Source organism: Macrosteles quadrilineatus, unplaced genomic scaffold, assembly GCF_028750875.1.
Source record: "Macrosteles quadrilineatus isolate MER2022 unplaced genomic scaffold, UCM_ALF_1.0 Scaffold_2__2_contigs__length_208266976, whole genome shotgun sequence".
NCBI classification, from domain to species: Eukaryota; Metazoa; Arthropoda; class Insecta; order Hemiptera; family Cicadellidae; genus Macrosteles; species Macrosteles quadrilineatus.
The window spans coordinates 130,833,829-130,853,423 of NW_026542595.1; the positions used below are offsets into that span (position 1 = coordinate 130,833,829).

The window sequence follows — 19,595 nt, forward strand, 5'->3', positions numbered from 1 at the left end:
GAAAATAAAATTAATATTTGACAGGAGTTTGGTAAATGTTACTTAAGTCAAGTGCCGTTATCGCCAGTTGTCATTTACTAATAGTGTTTGCACCACAGATCCCGTTTAATGTTTTGTGTTATTGCTTAGTATATCCCTAGTGTGTTATATCTAAAAATTAAAACACTTTTGTGTTGAAAGAACAACATAATCAATGATTGAAGGGGGATATGGTGATTGTATGCCTCTCTTGTAAAACTATATACAAAATTATTTATATTGGAAAATTTAACTGTTTAATCATAGCAAAAAGTACAGTACCGGTATCTTGTTTTTTCTCAAATGAAGAATTGATAAAATTACAAATCAAAGGTATTCATTATACTGTATTTTCACTTTTAAGTTCACAATTAAAGGCAAACCAGACTGTGATGGTTAACTTGCTGAGAAGGCCTGCTATTGACCTGATCCATTCCTGTGGTCAAATAGCCGCCTTGACAAAGTGTGTTGATGCCTTTGATGTACTCCAATAGCTTTTTAAATATTTTTTCCAATATATAAATAAAATTATCCAATAATAAAAAGTAAACGTCTGAGGTGGCTGGGCATGCTATTAAGAACGGATGACTCCAGCTTGATAAAAGAGACTTATATTGGTAGAAGACCTTTAGGAAGACCAAGATTCCGGTGGAGAGACCAAGTGCTGAAGGATGTAAGAAGATTAGGAGCAAGAGAGGAAATGGCAGAATATAGAGGCGGATTGTTGATGAGAATAAAAACCATCATGGGTTTACATGGACACCGGAGTAAGAGTAAGTAATATATTGTTATTGCAACAATTTTGTTTTGTGGAGTTAAGTAACAGTAGAATCCCTCATATTCTGCCTCAGGTTTTCCAGTTCTTGTTTTATATGATTCCTTCTCAGTATTCAAAAACAAAATTGATTTATAATGACTTGCAACACAAAATCAGCTTTCTCCATGTCAATCATCTGTTTCTAGTAGTATAAACAGTTAACAAAACATCCATGGTCAACTGTTGTTATTTTGTGTACACAATCTCTATGATTTTATTGAGTTTGTAGTGTATTGACTTTACTTTTTAGTTGCATCCTCATCCTGGCTTGAATAATGTGAGTGTTTTTGTATTTTTTTAGAAATAACATAACCTTAAATTTTTGCCTCTTGTAAACATAGTGAATTCTTTAATGATAACTAGGATTAGGGTATCTTCTTCAGGTTGGTTAGTTTATCCAGCCTAGAATTAGTCCTGAGGTTGCTGGGATTGAGAGGTTTCCTGTATATAACCATTTGCGGGGTAACGCAGCTGAATGGGGTTCTGGTACCTCTCTTTCAGAAAGATAAAAATTTTAGCATAAATAGCTACAAGTCACATTAAAAAGATTACAGTTGCGGCACCTCATTTTTTACAAATTGAGCACTGTATATAATTATACACACAAGTCGTGGATATACAAAAACACATCTATTGAGGTTACATTTTCTCTACCCTAACAATCACTCTTTCAAAAAGTTGCTTTCTAATTTATTCATTCAACACTTATTTACAATCAGCCTGTGAATATAAACAAGATTAAGGTTCTGAATATCAAAACAAATTTGCTAGGTAGTAGAACATTTTATTCACACCATTCAGTAGTTAACACAACCACACATGTCGGTTGAGTTCAAGCATAACTTTGTGTTTAGATTCATAACAGCTAGTACCGAATCTATTCTAAACATAGAGATATCTCAAACAACTACCGGTGTGTTCAAGTGAGGAATGGGTAAAGAAGTGAAAAGAGATTTCGTGAAAACCCTTCAGCAATGTTGAAAACAATCAAACTCCGTCGTCTGAAGGAAGCGCAGTTGAGGCGAGCCTCACACCTCAGTACTACGCATTCTTCAGTCGGAATAAACAATTTTGCCCTGTAATTTTGGAAAACCGGCACTACTGTGCAAGTCTTTCGTCAAAGTCATATTTTGAAAACATCTAACCTATCGAGGATACTACGAACCTCGACGGTGTAACTCCGACGGTGACGCTTCACACAATAACTGCGCGCTGAAGTTACTGTATGGGCCTAATCAGCGGCACCCGCGGTGCTAGCCGTCGATGAATATGTCACTGATATGCACACAGTACTTGCAAATCGGGGAATTTTTCAAAATATTTGAAATAATAGAATAGGCCTGTTAATTTCTCAATGGCCAATCAACAAACTGATCAGTTTCCGAAGCACGATGAATATTAATACAATAACAACAACAGCGGAAATGAACAAAACATGTAGACACTAAGCCTCCCTAGGGGAGTTGTCGGATTCCGAGAGCCGTGGTCTGCCGGGTCTTGCCGAGGTTAGTAGACGACGTTGAGTCCCTTCTTTGCTGCAACAGGCAACTTGTCCCCTCTCAAGAACGGGTTGCTGTCCTGATGACAAAAACCACATCTTGTAGGAATACGGTACTTGAAAGTACACAACGGGGATTTTTTTCTTGTCGTATTAGTGGCATACTTAACATTACTATCCCCACTTGAATTAATGTCAGTACATAAGGTAAAGCACATAGAGAACTATTCACTAAGAGAATGTAAATTTTTTCATGTTCTGAGCTTCCTTTTTGTATGATAAGGTATAAGAAATACACATCTAATTTCATTTCCATTAGCCTTTTTATAATTGGACATTATAATTTTACCTCTGAAAATAATATTTAGGGTTTATAATTTTTTTACAAGTATTTTATTTACAATACTATACGGGAACAATAAGTAAATGGCATGACAATTTAACATGAGTTAATTCCACTCAATGATAAAGAAAGGATAAACTCTAACAAAAACTTATTGCTATTAAACTCAAAATATTAATTTATAACTTTTTTTCAGAGTATTTGATTTTAGTTAATTTATTATATATTATTCTTTTGACACTTGTACACTTTGATTTTTTTAAATATAATTTGAATTTATTAAGTATGTTGCTTGAAATTGAGCACCATTATACAAATATTGTCATTGAGGGCAATAATTTTAACATTTTATCGTGTTACCAAAGAGCGAATAACCACACTCGTAACAATTTAGTATAAAAGGCTAGTAATTATTTAATAGAGCCACCTAGTGCTACGTGTATTCAAAGCTAAATATGAGTGGAGAATTATGGTGTGAGATGACTTTTAGCTTGTTTCCTAGTCAAGCCCATTAACTGTCTTAAAAGCTCATTAATATAGGAACAGCCCCGTCAGTTTTTTATTGTAAAACATTAGCTGTAGTTTGTTATTGTTCCATCCCAAAAATAAGATGTATACAATTTGTTTTAGTATATACAGAGTGCGGTAAAAAAAACTATATTTTATTCACCACTGTTCAGCGACAGGTCGTCCAAGAGTGGTGGGGTTTGGTTCTTTGGAAAGCCTACACAATGACATTATCTGTGGTTATAGAAGTGGTCACCTGAGCAACGAGCGTTTGTTTTCGAGTTGAATTAAAAAAGTAATGATTCAATCATTGCAACTCAGTGGCAGTTGCGTGGATTTTTTTTGTAATTAGGGTGACGTGGATTCCGTTAGGTAGCACAATAATGTGGTGGGTTGCCAACTTTAGAACAACGGCTTCTGCATTCAAAAAGAAAATTGAAAGAAAAAATTTGAAGCTGACAAGCTGTCCAAAGCAGATCGGACGCCAGACAACTAACATTCGATAGAGTTTGTGCTGCTGTGGAAAACAGGCCTTGTAGGCCCGAAAACAAGCATCTGCTTTGAACATGTCTGACCACTTGGTTACACTAGTTTTAAGGTTTGTTTTGAATTCTTATCCCTATGGATTAATTTGTATTAATATGTTTAATTTTGTTGATTATCCGTACAAATAATCGCGATAGAACCTCTCCATGCTGTCGACCTAATTTAAAGAATGCATGGAAATGACTCGGAGTTGCAATCATGGAATCATTACTTTTTGAAACGACTTTAACAAACGCTCGTTGCTCTGGTGACCACTGATAATGGCATCCTGTAGGCTTGCAATGAACCCATACCCCCACCACCCTCAGAAGACCTGTCGCTAAAGAGTACACTGCCGCACCCTTTCAAATCATAATGTGAAGATCAAAATTAATTATCACTTATTCACTTAACCAAGACAGTAACATAGGTACTTTCTGCTATACTTAGTTTAAGGTCAACTTAAATGCCACGCCAAGGGACAGCCGTACGCAAATGCCGTGGCGCCACGGTACCGTCCCACGGCCACAATCAGCCGTGTAGTGTAAACAGTTTTCTGGTAGAAGCGTATTCATTAAAGGCGTGTTCATTTTTATTTACGGGTACGTTAATAAAACGGTTTATGGATTTGCCAACAGATTAATTATTGAAGGTTGTTCTGCAGTGAGTGTTATTTTATCTGAAGAAATAGCGTTGCTCGCATGTCTCTATTTCTGTAGCCTTTAATATTTATATCAAATAAAAAAGGTTCACTTTGATACAGTTCAAGCATTCGAATTGTTTGACCTTCCGTTAATTTTAAAGATTTCTTTGTTTTCACCGTTTCAATTGATTTGACTTGTGATTTTTTTTGTTTTCGACATGGTACTTAAAAACAAAGACAACATCCACTGACATAAAAGAAATAGTTAAACTTGTAGTACACACAACGATGAGACGGAAGACGATACAGTAACTCCTGACCACGTCTAGCCACGCCTGCAACTGGCGTAGCAACCAAACACGGTTTGGTTAGTCCTGAAGGGCGTGGGGAACAGGCGTATTGGGTTGCCACGTCTGTTGCTCCCACGTCTCCACTGTTTACACGAGACGTGGCCACGCTTCCCAAGAAAGTGAGAAAATTTCTCACCTACACGCCTGATTTTAGCCGTGGCCCCACGACAGTGTAAACACCGCTATAGACAAAAATTGACAGCTGGGGCTAGTTTCATACCATAAAGCAACTGACTTATCTCAAGATCGAGCCGAGAATCATAAGTAGTCACACAATTTGTATTTACTTTTGACAGTTTAGATCTGATCGAAATTGTCATTCTTACCTTCTTCATGTGGAATTTCTTTGCAACCAAATTCTTGTGGGGGTTTTCTGCCTGAAACCAAATTTGTAATTTTACAACACATTTACTGCTTAAAATCAGTGATGAAACAAGTTTCCTATATTAAATGACACTGTTGGTGCACTTAAACAATAATCCAGTAGTCGTTGATCCATATGCAGTTGCTTGAGTAATTTCAGAATAATAACTTTTGGTGTGGACAGTGTATTGAAAACATTCTGATTAAATATTGTTTCAATCGATTACTCTACTTCGAGTTTTGTAGTCAGAGATGTTTAAGCTATCCACACTTATCTATACATTCTCAATATAGGAGAAAGAGAAGTAGGAAAGCAGAGAGAACTTATGATGGTTAACTTAAGTGTAAGTGGAGAATTAGATGCCCTTTGTGTTGCCATTGCCCACCTGTATTACTGTTGTGACCATCCTTGAGCAAAAACATACTGTGATAAGAAAGTGAACCGCTGTGGTGTCCCTTTCTCAATGATAAACAATAGACTAACACGGCACTCTTTAGAGATCGACAAGTCAATCATTATATTCTCTTAAACGCTTGGTTTGCTAAAATAGCCTAATCTTGTACTTTTGTTGAAACGTCTTCATTTAAACATTAATACTACAGACTTTGGGTGGTTAAAATGAGCATCTGCTGATAACTGGCCACTTTGATTTTGATATACAAACACAATTTTGGTATCTGTTTGTCTAGAGGTGTTGTACTTGAGTAATACAATTTTTATTGCTTATTTTGTTGTTAATTTACTTCTGACGGTTGAAATTTTTTTTTAGTTTGAAAAGGGCTTATCTAACTAGTATCATAGATTAAACATACTCCGTATGTTTAATCTATGCTAGTATCTAGTAAGTAGTAACTAGTAATCTAGTAACTAGTATCTAACTAGGAGAGAGTATAATGTAATCACGTGTATTGCAATATTGACATTAAAAAGTTCACTATGAATCAATGCATGTATGATAACGTATGGTTGTTCATACTTTACCAATTGTATAACATATGCTTTTGGCATAAACTAACAGAAAAATTAGAAAAGGAACACCTCATAAAAATCTTTTTACATTTTTTAGTAACGTTATTGTAATCAAACCACTTAAAAATAATAATAATGCGCATGCAAGTAACAACTGCATGTTTTAATCCTTGATTAAACACAATAAAATTATTAAAACTGATGATTACCTGGAACTGTTGTACAAACTGGTCGAGCTCAGATTCAGAGAGTTCCGAGTTCTGCTGATCGTGGTTAGAGCAGTCAAACATGTGTTCTGAGTCGCACATGCAGTCCTGAGCACTCTGGTACTCTCGGCTGAAAGCTGCCGTGTTCTCGAACTCTTCCAAACATCCGTCCTCCGCTATCAACATGTGCGAGAATATTTTCAGCCATTTAATTACAACTACCAAATAAGCAGGATGAACAATCAGCAAATACTGACGTGGTTCGGAACTAAGGGGTTTGGCAAAGTCCAGTGGTTAATTTGTTAATAGGAAATGCATTAGACTGCTACTATACAGGGTGGAGTACAGTAAACTGCTTTTTCCAAATACAAACTGGTGAGGAGAAGGAATAGTGGCCAAGGTTTATAAGGAACCAAGAAAGGTCTGATTAAATATCACATGAGGACGGATATAGTGAATAAACTATTACCATAGGTTTCAATAGGGAATGGTTTTTCCCATTTTTGACCCTAAAATTAATTTCTCCATTTATTTTCAAATTAATTTGTAGAGTTAAATAACTATATGGATATATTTTATGTGTATGGATGTATTTTAATCAAATTTGGTAAACTTATTTATTTCACAGCCTTGTAATGACATTCCTTGTAGCAGTAAACCTAAGTACTCACTAAACCAAATGTTATTTAAATGGGGAATAAATCTACCATGTTAAAGTGGAAATCCAATCATGCAATGGAAATTCTCTTAGTTAACAGGTTTGCTGCAGCAAGAGTATTAACTCATTGTGATGGGAGGTTTATATATATCCTTTAAATAATGTAAACTAACTATGGCCAATAATAAGTATTAATAAAAGCCACCCAGTTAATCCATAATCTTCTATAGATCAGATAACTGAGTCCGCTGTATACCCCCAAACTTGCTGGGTAGCTGAGTTGAAATAGTGCTCGCTTGCTAATCAAAGGTCATCGGTTTAATTTTGAAAAAATTAGTAGCTTCCTGTCAGCTGAAACTACACACAGCTGTCTTTTGATCATTGGGTTTTTAATGGGTTTGGCAAAAGAATCAGCTGATAAGCAAGTAACAAAGGGGTTGCCAGAATTCTACCCCTGGATATTTACTCCCATGAAAAAACGCCTACGTAATTTTGACGTCACATGGGGGTAGATATCCGGCAGCAAACTTTTAGGATGGATAAATCCTTATATATAATACGTTAAGGCGATTTCTACAAAACACTACTCCTTCGTTAATAATGGACAGATTTTTACAAACGATGTGTCAAAATTAAGTATTTTTTGTGTACGCCCCCTTACACCAATTCTTGTAATACAAATTTTGGCATCCACCGTTAGGAGTGTTGTGTAGCCCACACCGCTGGAGTGTCAAACGCTAGCGAGCGTTGCCATGACAAGTTGGTAATTGGAACCAGAGTTGCCAACGTGTGGAATCCGAGGAGTAGGAATTTGTTTTGACATTTTCTCTGTATTAAAAATTTCTGAAGATTTTTGAAAAAAAGAGGTTTCCATTAAAATTACGTGATCTCAGAATTTTTACTTGACTTATATTGAAAAGTGGGTGTGATACGTTGGAAGCATTTAGTTTGCAAGGGTGTTAGTGCAGGTAGCAGACGGTGAGTCGACGACGGCAGATAATCAACGCATATTGAACTAGGGGCACATCGCAGAATCTTCCTTTGGCAGTCTATATTTACTCTATTTGTCTATGACCCTGATGTGTATTGATCTAATGTTATCTACTAGTGAAGAGGTTTACCGGTGTATCCGACAGGGCAGGGGTTGGGAGGGTTGCAGTACGCTGGAAGGGCTGCATCCGTCTTCACCTGCTTCTGGTTCAATATTGCTCCGTCTGGCTTCAAATGCTGCTTTCCCTCACCAGCTCCTCCTGTCATAAACAACGGTAGATAATTTGCTAAACTACAACGGCTATTTTTGCATACAGCCCGTAATGAGACTCCTTGCCGCATCATTTGCGAACAGAATGACACCAATTGCAGCTCTGTAGATTTGTCTGTGTGTTTTTAAACATTTTTAAATCATTGAAACTCCTACCGCGAGCAAGTAAGTGATACGTTTACAAGAAACTTATCCGATGCAAAATTCATCGACAGATGACTGAAGGTCTGGCCCTATTGCAATGAGGGAGCTGGAAAAAGCTGGGTAAAGGGCTGGAAAATGGTTCTCTCGTGTTTAAGCTACAGCCAGATTTAGAATTAAAATAATTTTTTGAGTCGCTATAAAAGATTGCTCTGTTGTCAATTACTGTTTTATGTCCACACAAAATGTTTAACCAAAATTAATTGTGAGGACACTTTTCATAAACTACAGCATCGAGTTGTATCAAATTTAGCTTTTATTACATCAAATATCGCAGTCCCCAAAACTAATGGAGAAAATCAAATTTTTAGAGTAGTACACACTCCTGTGAGTCTTTCATACAACCATTTGAATACAAAATTATGTTTCAAGCTAATTTATGGCTATAGATTCCTGTGGGTCTAGCTGTGGGTGAGTGTCTAAAAGTCTAACTCACCCGTCATGTATTGATGTCCCCAGAGGGAACTGTGCTGCAAGTACTCTTGGTCTCGGATGCTCGGGTTAGGGTTGGAGTAGAAGGGAGGGTCGTCGGGGTCCTTGTCAACTCGAGAGATAAGGGGAGTGTTAAGGTATGATTCCGCCAGGTCTCGTCCCATCCTATCCACCACCTCTCTCAACAGTGAGTCGGTCAAGAAGTGCTCCTAGACAACACATGTAATAATACAATACGTATCTCCTAGGCAACAGATTTTATAATAAATAGGTTACATACATTTTCACGTCATCAATCATAGAGTCGTCTTTTGGTATGACTATAGTTTTGAGGCATGCTGTTCCATTGTAAAATCTTGTGTCTTCATAAAACTGTTGAAACACTAGTCATTGCAGTTACACATAAAGTCCACATACACATAGTTCTGTATGTGTGTGTGTGTGAACTGCAATGAATAGCGTTATAACAGTTTATGAAGACACTATATAGTCATCCCAAAATACGACTAGGATTGATGACGTGAAAAGGTATTTAACCTTATTTATAAGTAATTTAAATCAATCCAGAAAGCAAAAATAAGGATAAAAAAGATTTTTCATTATCAAATATTATACTAGGAGCTCATTGAATCAACACCTGATGAAAATTGTACAGTTGGGAGCGACTTGCTAGTCTGTGATGGAGATCCTTTCCCAGAAATTATTTGAAAAATTAAGTGCCCAAATTGGTAAAAATGATTGTTGTCTAAAACTGTAAAAGATAAGTCTAATATTTTCAGTGTCGAATGTTACCGGTACCTTGCCAATGGGGAGATAAGCCTGGGCATCAGCCCCCAGGGCGATCCCGACAAGTAACAGCACACTCTTGATCAACATGTCTCTAAAACACAAAACATTGATCATGATCTGAAACACAAAAATGTGATCACTACCTATGTTTCTCAGAGAAGAAGTGTATCAGTGTCTCTTTAAACACACAATAACCTGGTTAGTAATGCTTTGTAAACAAAAATGTGCAATAAATGTCTTCTGCAAAAAACTTGTGTCTGAAATAGAAAAACAAGATGTGAATTTATCTGAAACACAAAAATATGATAGCATCTCTGAAAACAATGACATTTTTTTGCATACCTTTGTTACACAAACACATAATTTTATCTCAGAAACAATAAAGATGACCAGCATAAATGTAAAACACATTAACTTGGACAACATCTTTCCCTGATACAACACATTTGTCCAGCAAGTTTTGAAAACACAAGATACAGTTTATTTCATACACCCTAAAAGACTTTAAAAATATATAAATAATATACAACAACTTGGGACATCTACAAAATATACAAAATTCACAAACTATCATGTCACTAATTGTTATTATAATCCGAGCCAAACTTAAATGACCTTTGTCCTTCATCTGCGCACAGCATTTAAGCTAGATATTTTTGCGAAGTTAAAAAGCAGGGTTTCATGAAATATAAGTTGACAAGGGATGTGTAGCCATTAAGCTCTGCTGTGCCACCACCCCCACACCTGTTGTAGATTCGGGCTTAATGACGCTGTTTTTCTCTTTCAAATAATATCTTTTCCTAAACCCCTTGCAGTTAATTATCTTTGTTTGTGTAGCAGCTCTACAAATACAAACAGCCAAAAATGTAATATATTTTTAGACTGTGTCCCTAACCTAGGAACTAAGGAATTTTTTAAGCCAAAGGTGAAAATGGAATTTTTTAAGTGAGTGGAATAAGTGTGATTTCTGCTTTCTTATGCATACACTTTTACCATGGATTTTCTAAACAAACGTGTCATTTTCATTCTCTTTTAAGGTTTAGTCAATATCAACTTATCAAATATTGCTTCATCTAAGCGTGATTAGTAATGTAGAAACATCAGAACCTGTGATTCAATATTGATATTTATACCTGACTCCAAGATAAAATGTAACTTTGTCGAAAGAGTGTAGGATTAGATAAGATTTTTGCAATGCTGGCACACTTGGATGTGTATTTCAATGCGATGATGAGTGAACGATGAGTGTGAAATTAATGAAATGACAGCCTTGTTACTTATTAAGATCATCTGGTTCTTTAGCCAGAGTAGTTTACCAAAAAACATTGACTAAGAACAGCTGGGTCCAGTTTGGTACCAGGGATTTTTTAATTTTTTCAGGGTTAATCTTCTGGTTTCTAAGAGAGCGCTATTTCCACTCCGCTATTCTATTCTATTCATGGTAACAATTCTGATTTTCTGATTTGATAAATATTTGAGTTTTTGAATAAAAAAAGTTCAAGTTATGAAGCTATAAGCTATACTGGAAATTTCACATACCAAAGTGTTGGACTCTGACAATAATATTCAGCCATGAACTTTATAACTGGGCTTTTTAAAATGCAAAACCTTTATAAATTGAGCTTCGGCTATTTATACGTAATGAATGAAGAGTGGAACCAAAATAAAATAATTCATGCATCTCAATGGCAAACTGAATGGGTACCCTTCCCTTGCAAAATTGGATCTGATGTAAGAATATTTTTATCTCGACACTTTTTTAACCACGTTTAAGACATTTGTCTACGTCTTTAAACTCACCGTTTTTACATATTTTCTTATTGGTTAACCCACCCACCTTCAACTTCATACCTTCCTGGTTTTAAAAATCTTCAATAAAATGTTAGTCCAAATTCCAAATTTCCTGGCGATTCCCCTTTTTTTAACCCATGTCAACACTGCCTTAAACACTAATTTTTTTGTGTGTCAATGTTTCACACTTACGCTTCTTAGGCTTAAGTTTCGATCAACAAAGGATTCATCTTTCATAGTGTAGGCTTGTTTTGGATTAACAGCAATCCATAACATATTAATATGTTGATTTCTGGTCTTCTGGGGTCAACCGTGTCAAAAACATGGCAAAACTACCATTGTCCACCGACATTTTCTTGCTCAATGCAGACCGCCAACCGTGGGCGACTTGACTTCCGCACAGTTGTCTTAGTATAAAGTCAAGTCGCTCTGAAGATGGCGCTTTACATCGAGGCTGAAACGTCGGAGGACATTAATTTTGAGTAGTTTTTGACACCACAGAAGACCCTGAATCCACAATTATAGTGACTGTGGAATTCTATCTAGGAATATATATATATATATACGTAATTGAATCGTTGTATAGGTAATTTAAAATTAAAGAGAATGTTTTTAAAAATCACACTCCTGAACTCTTAAACAAATGTTGATAAAATGGTGTTATTCTATCCTGATAAACGCTTAAATATAAATGATAAAGAATAGTTAAATATAAATATCTGTTTTAAGAGAGGTAGAAGAGAAAATCTAATTAATTACCAGGACTTTTTGGTGGTGGTCTTTGCCAAACTGATTCATCACAACTGCCATAAAATCTTGGCAGGAAACCAAAATAGCAAAGGTATATGTTAGGAGGAGCGTTAATGTCTCTATAAATTCAAATTGATGTGGCCTCTCTGGGATAAAATGGCCTTTTAATTTTAATCTGCTCAGTGATGAAAAAAACGATGTTAAAACTATTTAATCAAAGTTTTAAATAAAAAATTACTCCAATAATTGTAATGTTCAACGAAAATAAAATCTATATCTCATTAAAAAATAAACTATTCATTGCCCTTTGTTAAGTCATAACTTAATTTTTTATAATTTTTCTTTTTTTGCTTTGAGTTGTCTAAAATTTAAATGTAATAATGTAACCAAAATATTGGAACTTTTTCGTAGTTTTTTTACCTTTTTACTTTTCTCTGGTTTAGCTCATTAATTGAACCAAAAATATGAAAATTGTCTAAAATAGCTTTAAAAAAAATGTATATTAAGGGTGATAAATTTTGGAATCCAAACGATATAATAATTGAAGTCAGCTTAGACCCACATTAATGAAGAAAGTTGTTAGCCCATGGATTACTTGTCAAACTTGAAAGGAAGTCTATTTTTACTCTCTACTAAACTTATTTAAGTAAATTTCTTAAATATTTCTTCTTTGTATTTATTTGGGAAGATAAAAAGTATGTCTTTAAAATCCGTAGCTTCATTAAAAGATTTTTTGGCAGCCATAAAAGAAACCGTAAACAATTATTTGTTGTTTAAGTTATGCCCCACTTAACCCACTGTCACTTTATCAGTCACACTCATAATATAAAGTCACCCCTAGTTCTTTTATATGATACTGTACTTCCTCAACTAGTACAGTGTTTCTCAAAACCTTTTCCCAAATACCACTTCACAAGATAAAATATGTTGTACCACCTTGTGGGATGTGTCGTAGGCTAATGCTGACTCACCAGCAAATAAAAGTATTCAGGATCCACTATGTATTACCACAGTGTTTCCCTTTTTATTCTACGATGACATTACTTCAGGCTAGACCTAGAGGGTTGTGGCATTATCACTCCCGTCCATTGTTGATTGGTGGGATTTGAACCTGGGACATCGTGGACCGAAGTCCCCCCTCTCTATCGCTAGATCAGCTCGCTCCCCAAATGTCCCTAATGAAACATTAGGTAGTTACAAGACAGGGTTTATGACCGTTCCCTTACAAAAACCATTAAAATTACAAATGATGTTGAAAATAAAATCAAAACAAACATAAAAAAATATGTATCTAATTGTTGTTTTTAATAAAAACATTTTGCAGCATTAAATGAAATTATATTAATAGAACCACAAAAATTAAAAAAAAAAATTACATGGAGTTTAGAGTTGATGTTGTTAGAGCAATGTTTCAGCCAACCAATGATACCTTTGTGGGTTGGTAGCACTGGGAGAGAATGTTGGCAGCCTGATTTGCAAGTCAATCAGCTGACAAAGGGCTACATTGCTGATAACATCTAATTTTGACTGATTAGTCCAAATTGTAAACAGTTCAATAGCTCTGGTTGATTTGCTTGTAGATTCCCACTCTTTCCAATGATTCATTTGGTTCTTATAACTATTTAAGGAAGTCAATTTAAATTTACCACCTTGGTTTCAGTTAGATCAAAGAGTGCTGTCGATAAACATAGATTTTGGTTATTAGATTGGATCCATACCCTGAGACACAAAATTGTGTATTTTAATTTGAAGTTAAATGAAAATTGTGTGTTGACTTTATTATATATGACAGCAGATGATACCATGGGTTTGACCAGGGATAGCATAGGTTGGTACCACTGACAGACAGCTGTCTGTGTTGACACCTGCCAGCTGATAACACTTATCAGCTCTACTTCAGTTGATACCTACTTAGGCTAGGCATATTAGGAATATAAGTGGCAGTTAGCGGAAAGTTTAGGTACAGTCCTAATCACCATTGTTCGTTATGTTTTTTGGGTCGCTGAACACGAATATGAGGTTTGCTGACAGATATTATGCCCGGAACATTGTTTTTTTTACGAAAAAAGTCAAAATTCGGGTATTTTTTTAGGTTTTTGGGCTAAAACTCGGTGTAAATGGGTTTTCTGAAAATACCCTGGTTTGTAAAATTAAAGAGCATAAAATTTACTACAAGTTTTATATATAACACTTGTTTCTACGACAAACCGTTACGTCACTAGAGCACACTAAAAATAGGTAAAAATACCAAAAATGTAAATAAACGCTAAATTGTGCCGTTTTACATTTAATCAGAGAAATATAGGACATGACTTTAAAAAAATTGCATGAAAACGTTTTATGGTTTTCTTTTGTAGTGTTGGGTCTGCAGAGTGACATACTAAAAGTTGCCAAAAATCGGTCCACAGGAAACCACCTAAAATCACGATTAAAAATGGCGGCTTTTCCCAACATTGGTCAAGTTTGAAAAAAAGATACCACATGCATTCTTTGTTTAAAATTCTTTGAGATATTGAATTGGGACGGCCACCGATGTTTATTGGGTGGTTAGTACTTCATTTCAATAGCAAACTCATTTTTGGCTGCCATCTTGGATCCTCCATATTGGATATAGATAAAAATATGTAAAAGTAATGATAACGTTGTGACACATCATTACAAACTAGATTTTCACGCTGATGTCAATGCCGAAATCCGTTTTAAAATATCTTTTTACGTTTTGAAGATATATTCAAACGAAAACTCTTCCCCATACATTTCTTATGGACGTTTCGTACTTCCGTAGATTTTTTAAGATAATTTTTCTTACATCTCCAGTTCTGATCAACGCTTGCAGTTCAGTCTAGCCTTTAAATATTCTGTGATGTAAGGGCTTTCATTTGACCTATTGATCATTCAAATCGAACAAGTTAGAGACGAGCTACAATCCTAAAAACAATATTAAATTTAACTTTTGTTATTAAAAGATTTATATCTTGAGTTGATTTTGAATTACTTAGTAAATGGTTGGCTTTAATTTTATTAATCACTATATAAATCACTATATAAAATCTTACAAATCTAAAATGAGTCGTGGACTTTCATTTAACATTAAATAATTTTTTTTTTAATTTGTCTTTAGTTTAAGACATATATATATATACCCAATTATAAATAACAATCAATAAGTAATCTTTAGCTAAAATAAAACTCAATACTTTGATGAATTATTTAAGATCATAAAGAGTTTTGGAAGTTATTTATAATTGGGGATATATGTATTTAACTAAAGACAAATTTCAAAATAAAAATTATTTTATGTTAAAAGAAGGCACACGGCTCATTTTAAAGTTGTCAGATTTTATTAAATGATTAATCAAAATAAAGTCAAACATTAAATGAGTAATTTGAGACCACAAATAACTTGGTGACATATTAACAACCCGAGATATAAATCTTTGAATAAAAAAAGATTTATAAAAAGTTAAACTTAATATTGTCTTGAGGATCGTAGCTCGTCTCTAACTTGTTCGATTTGAATGATCAATAGGTCAAATGAAAGCCCTTACATCACAGAATATTTAAAGGCTAGACTGAACTGCAAGCGTTGATCAGAACTGGAGATGTAAGAAAAATTATCTTAAAAAATCTACGGAAGTACGAAACGTCCATAAGAAATGTATGGGGAAGAGTTTTCGTTTGAATATATCTTCAAAACGTAAAAAGATATTTTAAAACGGATTTCGGCATTGACATCAGCGTGAAAATCTAGTTTGTAATGATGTGTCACAACGTTATCATTACTTTTACATATTTTTATCTATATCCAATATGGAGGATCCAAGATGGCAGCCAAAAATGAGTTTGCTATTGAAATGAAGTACTAACCACCCAATAAACATCGGTGGCCGTCCCAATTCAATATCTCAAAGAATTTTAAACAAAGAATGCATGTGGTATCTTTTTTTCAAACTTGACCAATGTTGGGAAAAGCCGCCATTTTTAATCGTGATTTTAGGTGGTTTCCTGTGGACCGATTTTTGGCAACTTTTAGTATGTCACTCTGCAGACCCAACACTACAAAAGAAAACCATAAAACGTTTTCATGAAATTTTTTTAAAGTCATGTCCTATATTTCTCTGACTAAATGTAAAACGGCACAATTTAGCGTTTATTTACATTTTTGGTATTTTTACCTATTTTTAGTGTGCTCTAGTGACGTAACGGTTTGTCGTAGAAACAAGTGTTATATATGAAACTTGTAGTAAATTTTATGCTCTTTAGTTTTACAAACCCGGGGTTTTTCAGAAAACCCATTTACACCAAGATTTAGCCCAAAAACCTAAAAAAATACCCGAATTTTGACTTTTTTCGTAAAAAAAACAATGTTCCGGGCATAATATCTGTCAGCAAACCTCATATTCGTGTTCAGCGACCCAAAAAATATAAAGAAAAGTGGTGATTAGGACTGTACCTAAACTTTCCTTTAATTTTCCTAAGATGCCTAGCCTAACTGCCAACATTGCAAAACCAAATATATTGGACAACTCTGGCTTATTATCTTTATTAATTTTTAACATTTTTTGTAAGGGAACTAGTCCAAACACTTTTGTTGCTATCTAAAGTGAACAAATACACCCTGATTTTGCTCTAATATATAAAAGCTGGGATTATCTATCTATTTATCTACCTAAACACTTAATACAATAATGATTTTCTTAGTACCATCCCTTTTCCAGCCATCCTACACAACCCATGTTTACAATTGAGGTGTCATTTTAAAAGGTAGTTTCCTTTAGGGCTTACCCTCCTTGCATTTTATTTCTCTAGAGTCTGCTTTCTGAAATTCATTGATGCTGACCAACTTTCTTTATAAAAAGGTTGAAATATGTATCGTAATCTAACAGCTGATCGTTTAGTTTAACTTTGAACCGCTGTCAAGATAAGAGACAAACCTGTTTATGAAATTGGATTTTAAATAGGCAAATTTTTTATAGTTGTAACCTGATTCGGACTGAGTTAGGTAAACCACTTCGTGGTGCAGATCTATAATCAGTAAATTTAATTTCTTGCAAGTCAGTAGTTTTACTCACCTAATAACTGACTTACAGTACACCACATTAACTTTGAAAATTAAACTTATATGACATTGTTTGTTTAGCCTCGGAAACCAGTTTTGAACACAATTAAAAGAGTGCAATAAGAGCTGGTTCCTATAATCAATGTTGGGTAAGTAATTTCAGCATAAGATTTGAAGCAAGCCTTTTTTGCATCCCCGCCCCAGTAAGGGTAAAGCAACTAGTAAAGAATAATCCACAAAGGATTGATTTATCACATCTGGAACTCTATACAGCATCCACCCCCCCCCCTTGTACAGTATGGGGGAGAAGGGTGGCACCTGTTGCCTTCCCTCCCATTGGCCTACATTCCTTGCACATAATCAATACACTCCTTCATTGATAAAGTTAAGTTTATCCACAAATTACCTGCCACCAATTACAAATAAGTTACCAGTTCTTGAAGTGTTATTCCACAGAATTATATTTGCTATTTTAAAAACGGCTTTGAGAAATGAAGCGAGTTAGAGTACAGAGTAGGCGTACTGTGATCAATTAAATGATTCTTTGTTGATTAACACCAATATGGATGCGTGTAGTGATCTTAATTGATAAAAAGTACTTCCGCCGCAGCAAACCTGCAGTCTAAGCGTATTTCAACTTGTCTGATTAAATTTTTACAAAAATATTTCCATAAATAAGACATATTTATTCCCAATTGAAGTAACATCATTAGTTTTAACGAGTGCTTAGTTTTTTTGCTAGGGGGAAGGTAAAACGTGTTTTTTGACCATACGACAATAGTATAGGATGAAATAAATAAATTGTATCAATATATATATATATAAAGCCAAAAGTATCCATGAACTTTTGAGAAAACTATAAGTCACACCCCTATAAACCATATACTTAAAATGTTTGTCATGACGAGAAACCTTGCGCAAAATTATCAATTTTTTCATAAATTGCCCTTTAAGGCCATCATTGCTTTCCAAAGGGAACTTTCCATATACTTAATGTTAAAAATACCTCAGCTGTTCTTATGTGTATGCTATTCTTTCAATTTATTACCTAATTAAAATCTGGTGTGATTATTTGTAATGCTGCATTCTGTTTTGTTTATTTCAGCTTAACTTATAATAGTTTTATTAATACTTGTGAAGTCAAACGGGCAGCCCGTGGGTAACAGCTAGTATCTATATATTTAATACACAGTTGTAACACTGTTTTCTCAGTAATTACTGGACCGATCTACAAGATTTATGTCTCAAATTAAAGGGGATAGTGTGTAGATTTGCCGAACTTCCTTAGAATTTACGTTTTTTCTAATGGCTACGACCTACAGCCCTTTAAAGGTAGAGTCATTACAATTCTTATTGAAGAATAATACACAGTTTATAAATTATTCGTCAGCTGTTTAATGTTTGTCAGACATTTGTTATTATTTTTATAACCTCACTTTCAGTATGCAGTTATTAAACTTGGAGTTTCTGTTTTAAACACACGATTTTGATCAAGGAAAGTGTATTTGTTACGGTAACTTATTTTTGAAATGTTTTAGTTTTCCTGCAAAGTGATCTGAAGGAAAGTGGTAGTTGAGTTTAAGTTTGAGTATGGAATGTGAAATAATACCCATAGTAGGGAACGGAAACTTATTGTTTTGATCAATATAATTTATTCTCTACGGCCACCAGAATAATCATGGGGAAATCCGCTTGCAAGTTGTACATATAATTGCTAATGAGTGGGAAACATACAAACATTTTATAGTAGGTGACGAATCTTACTCAAGATCAGTGTTAGACGTTCAGTGGTACCAAACTTTACCTTCTCGAGATGACGAGTACGCTGGGATACGTGGAACTACAATATATCAGTAATTTTTTTTTCAAGTACACAGGGAAGTTGCTTGAGAAACTGTGACTTACCATTCGGTTCTAGCGAAGAAGTATGTGACTTGATGTTTAATGACAATGTTGACTCGGGTCATTATAGCGTTATAAAACTATCATTAACCCCAGGGTGTGAAAAGTACAAAAAGAAAAAGAAAAGGTAACCATTAACCGGGCGTAAAGAGACATACTGAACGAAAAAAAATGTAGAGAGCCATCGAACTAAGAAGGTAAAGAGCAGTGTTGGTGTTAAATGTGCTCTGGAAGTCCCTACAAAAAATAACAACTCTTTTGAATTGGGGTCGTTAGATTGGATTTGTCACTACTTCAAATCTACGAATTTCGAATCAGAACAGACTAACTGGGACACAAAAATGTTTTAGTTTTCCTGCAAAGTGATGTGAAGGAAAGTGGTAATTGAGTTTGAGTATGGAATGTGAAATAATACCCATAGTAGGGGACGGAAACGTATTGTTTTGATCAATATAATTTATTCTCTATAGCCACCAGAACAATCATAGGGAAATCCGCTTGCAAGTTGTACA

At 34.7% G+C, this 19,595-nt stretch overlaps 2 protein-coding genes across 2 annotated transcripts in view; both read right to left on the reverse strand.

Moving 5' to 3' along the window:
* LOC128985428 (uncharacterized) overlaps positions 1–19,595 on the reverse strand; it is a 433,133-nt gene that overhangs the window by 106,896 nt on the left and 306,642 nt on the right. The gene's annotated exons all lie outside the window — the stretch shown is intronic.
* Positions 1,583–19,595, reverse strand: part of LOC128985426 (neuroendocrine protein 7B2) — a 33,626-nt gene continuing 15,613 nt past the window's right edge. Inside the window, exons 2-7 of the mRNA XM_054404904.1 lie at positions 9,591–9,672; positions 8,797–9,001; positions 8,020–8,148; positions 6,244–6,416; positions 5,028–5,078; positions 1,583–2,413 (exon numbers count right to left, since the gene is read on the reverse strand). Of these exons, the coding sequence (XP_054260879.1) occupies positions 2,342–2,413; positions 5,028–5,078; positions 6,244–6,416; positions 8,020–8,148; positions 8,797–9,001; positions 9,591–9,668 (708 nt within the window). The 5' untranslated portion in view covers positions 9,669–9,672 and the 3' untranslated portion in view covers positions 1,583–2,341. The remainder of the gene's footprint in view (positions 2,414–5,027; positions 5,079–6,243; positions 6,417–8,019; positions 8,149–8,796; positions 9,002–9,590; positions 9,673–19,595) is intronic.